At 32.7% G+C, this 6,974-nt stretch overlaps 1 protein-coding gene across 1 annotated transcript; it reads left to right on the top strand.

Moving 5' to 3' along the window:
• The first annotated feature begins 2,734 nt into the window (after positions 1 to 2,734).
• Positions 2,735 to 4,551, top strand: LOC149802291 (uncharacterized). Its single transcript, XM_089956718.1, has 2 exons — positions 2,735 to 2,895; positions 3,787 to 4,551. The coding sequence occupies exons 1-2, from the start codon at positions 2,825 to 2,827 to the stop codon at positions 4,157 to 4,159; spliced, it is 444 nt and encodes a 147-aa protein (XP_089812844.1). The 5' UTR covers positions 2,735 to 2,824; the 3' UTR covers positions 4,160 to 4,551.
• The last annotated feature ends 2,423 nt before the right edge of the window (positions 4,552 to 6,974 follow it).

Below are 6,974 nucleotides of genomic sequence, written 5' to 3'. Positions count from 1 at the left end.
AGTTGGAACGCATGAAGATGGCAACGAAACCATTTCTACAGACAAGGAATTTTCCATATTCGCAGACACTGATGATGACATCGAATATATTTGCACCCTGTTCTGGTTTAACATAGAGCCAATCCTGTACATTCAACGATGTTTAAATTCTGCAAGCAGTGGAGGAATCAAATGACTATGATAAATCTATAAAACTCCTGTCATGAAAACGTTGAGCTAGACATTCCAAATGTGGAATCGAACTTACAGGGAGATAGTTGGCTAGTCCCCTTTTTATGTGGGATAAAAATTGTGAAATATGATAAAACAATGAATCCTTACACTGGTCATTCCATATCCTGGATGTAATTTATATTGAGAATATATGACAAACAATTATATCTAAGCTTGAATAGACGTTATCAAATGAAATCTACGTCAGACCACATTCTTATTGTTCTTGACATTTGTGACTCTCTCAATCAAACTTAACCAAAGGACGGTATGACACGGTAGCTAAGCTACTACAAGCTATAACAAGAACAGGAGATCCATTAGCAACTATTACATCTATATGTCCTATTTCCTTTCATTCATTTGTCAGGACGTTCTTTAGAACTAGCAATGGCGTTAATTTACATTATATAACGTCAACGTAAGTGTATTCTCACTATTGATCCTGTACTGTAGTTCATTACGGTGGTTTTTCAGTAGTACCCAGAAAACTGGAAAAAGCAAAGCATATATTACAAGATTATTACTTGCCTAGTATGCACTAGCTAAGCTCCAGCCGTTCAAGAAGACGTAGAGAATCCGGATACGACTAGTCAGTCTTTTTTCCGGTATAATAAATAATTTCTAATAGTTGTTTATACTAAATATCAGGATGTACAAAAGGACTGGTTGATAGATTTTTATTACAATCATCATACATCACATGCGTCGTAAATAGATGACCCAAAATTTGCGAACTAGAATAATTTTGCATGTTTTAGAGGCGATATTAAACAGGACAGGCTTAATATACACTGAATCCAAAGAAATCGTACTAAATTATTTAACAACATATTGAACAAAGGCAAAAATTATCTCAAGGAATGAAACTTCGTTTACAACGTACTTAACCGCAGTTAAGTGACCACTTGAAATTAAATCCGATTACATTGTGCAGGTGGGAATTGTGTTGATGTGCATTATTAAAGTTACTGAGGCAAAACACAAAATAAAAGTCCCGTTTGTGCGTGTCTAGTAGACGATATAGACAAATGGAATAGAAAGGCAAATTACAGATGCTAACTAAACAACATACTATACAACAAAGTACAAATATGTTCGAGATAAATATGTTCGAGTTAAGGTAGGAATATTACCTCATAATGAAAATTAAATTCTTTCTGCTTCGACTTACTTATATGCATCTTCGTACATTATTGAATCATGACTGTAGGATAAGGCGTCAAAAATTATATCTATATGATGCACCTAAATTATATATATATATATATATATATATATATATATATATATATATATATATATATATATATATATATATATATATATATATATATATAGTAGTTAAATGAGGGAAGGTTTCTCGCTTTTATACCATCTATAAACAATCTTACATTACCACAGACGGCCAAGGGAATTCGTTATAATCAGCATACATCTGGTGACATCCTGTATATTGTTACTCCATTACAACATAAATTTATGTAATTTGCAAACATGTACACTTCAAGAGCATAACATTGTTTATTGTCTTTCTTGTAAATGCAGGACTTAATTATCTAGTAAATGTTGACCTAAAAGATTACCCAATCATGAAAACAAATCATATCTCGAAACAACGCGGTTTGTTATACAGATTTTGTTGTTCTCATGGTGGGCAACTATTTCGAATAAATTTAAATTATTTGCATTTCAGACCAAAGATATCCCCTCTCCTGTCCTAAAATGAGATCACTTTCTAATGACATCCCCATTTGTTTATTTACAATCAAATAAATGTTATCAAAGGATTCGAATTTCAACTATAGATAGAGAGAGACAGAAAGACACAGAAATGCAAAAAGAAAGACAAAATATACTAAATAATTATAGCACACCATAACACACATATTTTAATGTTTTTGAAATGCATGTGTTCCGAGCATATTTAGGTTGTAATGACGAAATAATATTCAGTATGTCGTCATAAGTTTTCAACCAATAAATGTAATTCCATATCTTCAGTAAAAGTTGAAAAGTCATTTATTTACTTCAAGAAAAATAATGTGATTGCTTACTGTACACCCCCCCCACACACACACACCCACGCACCCACACAAACAAAAAAAAATTCTAAAAATACATATAAATGTCCTACATAATACCAGGACGTTTCTTCAAAATTTTTACTGCAGTCTTTCATAATCTTCATCGAACGGATTATAGACAAAACAATGGAATATCATTTTTTTTAAAAGTGAAAACGTAGCTAATTTCAAGTGCTTTATAAGTTATATATACGTTAATTGGCGATACATATATTACTTGACCTGCTTGCTGTTCTTGCGCCTTTCAAGCGTACTGATTTATTGCAAACACGGAATTATTTCCGCATTAATTTATTACATATGACACTTAAGACGTACGCAACAAAAACGTAGTTTCCACCTGTTGGCGTTTAGTATACACAATCATATAATTAAGCATGAAGTTACAAATAAATCACGTAATCGTACTAGGATCTTATAAACTTAATTTGTAACGGCTGCTTAGTATATATTAAGCAAGTAATACTCCGTAAAATATTAGTTGCTTCTTTGGCTTCGCTACGTATTACCTGAAAGCTGCCATAATGAAATCACTTCTGATGATTCTCGTTTTAATGTTTGATATAGTTCCAACAATTGCAAGAGACACGAAACGGTAAGTAATTTTGAACAAAATTTAAAACAATATCTATAAACTAATGTGTCTAAAATCTGTCAGAAGCAAAAGAGGTTTACAGTTCACGGTATTAAAAGCAAGAACCTGTTAAACTAATAAAACAAGAGATCGGATGGTTTATATTTTGATACCTTTATATTGTCTTGGTTTTTTTTTTTTTTGGGGGGGGGTGCGTGGGTTTGTTTAACGGCACTTTCAGCACAGTATTGGTTATCTCATGCTGAAGGAATGGGAACTAACTGCTGGGTCAAAGGACACACAGAAGTATATATGTATATATGTAGATATGTATGTATGTATGTATGTATGGATGTATGTATGTGTGTATGTATCTATATATATATATATATATATATATATATATATATATATATATATATATATATATATATATATATATATATATATAAGGGTTCTTGTAGATTCACGACATGAACTTGGTTAATGTGACTTCTACACAGCGGACACTTATAGAAAATGTTCCTTAGATATTAATGAAATTTTTGAACTGCCAAAATAATAGAGACGAACGACTTTAAGTTCCTTTTAGAACATATTTTCTTCATCTAGGTTTCTAACCTTTCTTTCAATTCATGTTTGCCTCCTTACAGTTTTGCCTAGCAGTGTTTTCTTATATTATCTTAGATCCCTTTGGACGGCATCACAATAAAACGATACTTATAGTTCTAGGTGGTTAGATCTCTGCTTGTGTAAGATATTTCAATTCAAAATTATCGTCTAGGTATTTTTTTTTTTTTACACCTTCATACCTTGAATCATATTTAAACACATAGATTTGTTTATCATTTTTCATTTTACTTTATAACTTTGCTTGTATGAGGTGCAAACTATGTTTCTTTGGTGTTTTAGATGCTTTTGCAAGGCTGTTGATGCTAGTAATTCCAATAATGTTTTCCACGATTTTGGTGCCATAGAGGAGCATTCACATTGGTTAGGTGTTGGCTGTGCTCGACTAGATGGATGTGGCGATAAATGTGACGGGATGGTGAAGGATTGGCTCTGTAACAGCAGGGAGGCTTGTAAATCCGTAGCAAAAGGCAGTGAGGTTCGACATTATTATCAAGCCAGTGTCTGTAAAGAAGCTGCTGGTAGCGTTTCTAGACCGTGCGGTTGTGTCGGTGGGGGATATGACATCATTCCAAAATGTCAATTCGATTGCATGTCAAAATCGACCGTACTAGTAGACTACATTAATTGCTTCAATGCATGCTTCTCAGGCTAAATATTCATGAACTGTTCGAAATTGAATCTCAGTAAAACCATACGATTGGATTTTTTTGTCAGCTAGTATCTTTGCACACACAAATATCATTGAACAATATAAATACATAATGAATATGTTTCGAAAGTGTATTGTCATTCGCTTTCTTGTCTGTAAAAATTGTTTCTTTGCATTCCACATATATTAACGCTTCATGTGATCTTTAAAATGACAACGTTTCCAACAGGACTTTCTGAAAAATATTTCTTTCTAGTTGCTTTGTTTTACAAGGTATTATTTCAGAAAAATAACTTCTCCACACCCTATCATATTTGTGAATAATTTAATGCCTTTGAGATTAGTTCATTATTAAATCTGCTACAGGAATAAAAACCTTTTCCTATTATTTGATACATAGATGTCTTGCTTTTCTTATGTATTGTTGGGTTTGTAATGAAGAGATGGATTAGCTGATATTATTTATTGCCACAGTTTCAAGATTCAAAAACAAATTTTCGAAATTTCTTTAGTAGGAAAGATAGTAGTTTCAAGTCTCAACAGTATGTCCACACCAAGAAATTTACTGTTTCCGACAAGTATATATCAAAATAACGAGTTCTTTTGTATTACATTACATCGAACAAATAAAAAATAGATCCCCACAAAAGAAAAATTGTTTACACATTTTCTCATATTGATCAATAATATTCATTCTATCCTGTCTTATCTCATGAAATGAAATCTAGTGTACTTCCATGCTCAATAGCTTTGGATTAAATCATCCTAAGTTTTGTACCAGATTGCACTATCTATTCAGACTTCATTGGACAGTACGTGAGTGACGTTTGCATTATGGTAATGTTTAATTGAATGTTAGTAATTATACACAAATGAAAAGGAAATAGAACACGAATTAAAACAGCCATTGTTTAATGTCTTTCTAATGATATATTTATTTCGATCCAAACATAATAAGTAATTTATTTAGCAATGATTATGGTTGTAAGAAATCCATCCACGGTTTGATGTGATTGTTTGGATGAAAGTTTGATTGCTACCGGCGCATAAGTACATTACTGGACAAGACTTGACGAACAAATCTGAGGTAAGAAATGTCCCAGTGCGTCAACCAATCAGGGCTGATCTCGGCGGGGATCTAACGCGATCGTTGAATAGCGAGTCTGACACTTTTGCAGCTGAGCTATCGTGGGTCGTCCAACCAATCAACACTTTGTTGGAGAAAAAAGTATTTGCTAAATATTTTCATACAACGAGTAATTTAGCATAAGAATAACAATGATTTAAAATATAACATTTTCCGTACCTTAAATATTTAGTCAACGAGCCATAGTTAACTTTCGGAGACGGAATAAGGTTCAATAAACAGTATAATGCTTAACATTATTTAGTACACAAAGATAAAAGTTTGTTATCATATGGTTTCACTAAACCTCTGTTATTATTTGAATCAATAGGTCTTGTTTAAATATGTGATGTGCTTACAGTTTGGAATGTACATCCTTTGATCAATTATATCTTTCAGCTGATTTATTTGTATTAAAAGCATCTACGAATAATGAAAACATTGTGTTAGAATATTTTCATAACTGACATTGCAGATATAAATTTCTAGGAATATAGGTTGAATAAATTCCCAAATAGATGGCCAAATGTGATTAGTTCGTTGAGTAAGACAAAAACGAAATACATAAGTTACTATAATTCGATGGATAGCAACGGATGTCTGCATCATCGTTGATGGTCATCTAGACATCTAAACGCAGAGGAAAAGAGAAGAATAAAGCAAGCTGAAAAGAGAGCTAAAAAGAAGGATAAGCAAAAGCGTACTTTGGAGCTATGCCATCGCCTCTCGTAGACGGACGGATGCCAAGAAGACATGTGCAATATATTTCGCAAATGTGCATATAATCATTGTATCAAATGTTACGGCATGTCGTAATGTCGTTGCCATCATCAGTGTGGACTACAAGATTTAATTATTGGACCTGTATTGGCCATATGAAATTTATCCAGTACTCCGTAGGCTTACGTTTCAAACATTCTTGTCTTTGGATTTGTTCTGATATTTTCCAGTATTGAATGAAGCGATATGACATATTTCTCAAGAGGAAACTGCAATATTAATTGCCGGATAAGTTTTGTGCTAGTGTCTAAATGTTTAACTGCCATTAAAGTTTATTGTAAAACATATTTCTCTTGATCTGCTATTTAAACGAATTATAGGTTCTTGTATTGAGAATGTACAAGGAAATATACAATAAAGAAGAAATATAAAAGGTTATTCGTGGTTTAGGATGAAAATGAAATCGCGTAGATTGTAATAGTTTCTATGGCCAGGTAGATACGATCGAATGTGTTAAGTGTACGTCAATAAGATAATACTAGACGTTCTAAGCATTTCCGGTTTTGGAGGGGTGGAGAGGAATTATCTATGTCTGAAACAGGTAAAATTTTCACCAAACTATTTGGAAAAAGGGTATCCTTTCTCTGTGCGTGGAAAAGGGTCTGAATTATATTGAGCTATTGAATTATTATTTGGTCAAGGGTGATAAAAGACCGTTTGTTTTTGCACTGTCAACTCGTATCAACATTCATTCTATAAGATCATTGAATGTTAGCTGCTTTCATATCTGTTGTTTTCAGCAGCTCTTTTAACACAGGTTTGATAATATAGCACCAATCAAATGGAAGCTAAAAGTCTTACCCAATCCAAAGACTAATCTAAGCATCTGAATACCTACCTTTGGATTAAGACTCTAACTTGTGGCTAACTGAGCAAATGTCCTGCTCCCACAACGAGATTTATTTTGTATGC

Source organism: Sinohyriopsis cumingii, chromosome 4, assembly GCF_028554795.1.
Source record: "Sinohyriopsis cumingii isolate HCF-2022 chromosome 4, ASM2855479v2, whole genome shotgun sequence".
Taxonomy (NCBI): domain Eukaryota; kingdom Metazoa; phylum Mollusca; class Bivalvia; order Unionida; family Unionidae; genus Sinohyriopsis; species Sinohyriopsis cumingii.
Note: the sequence above shows the minus strand (reverse complement) of the source record. Positions and strands in the feature narration are given on the sequence as shown.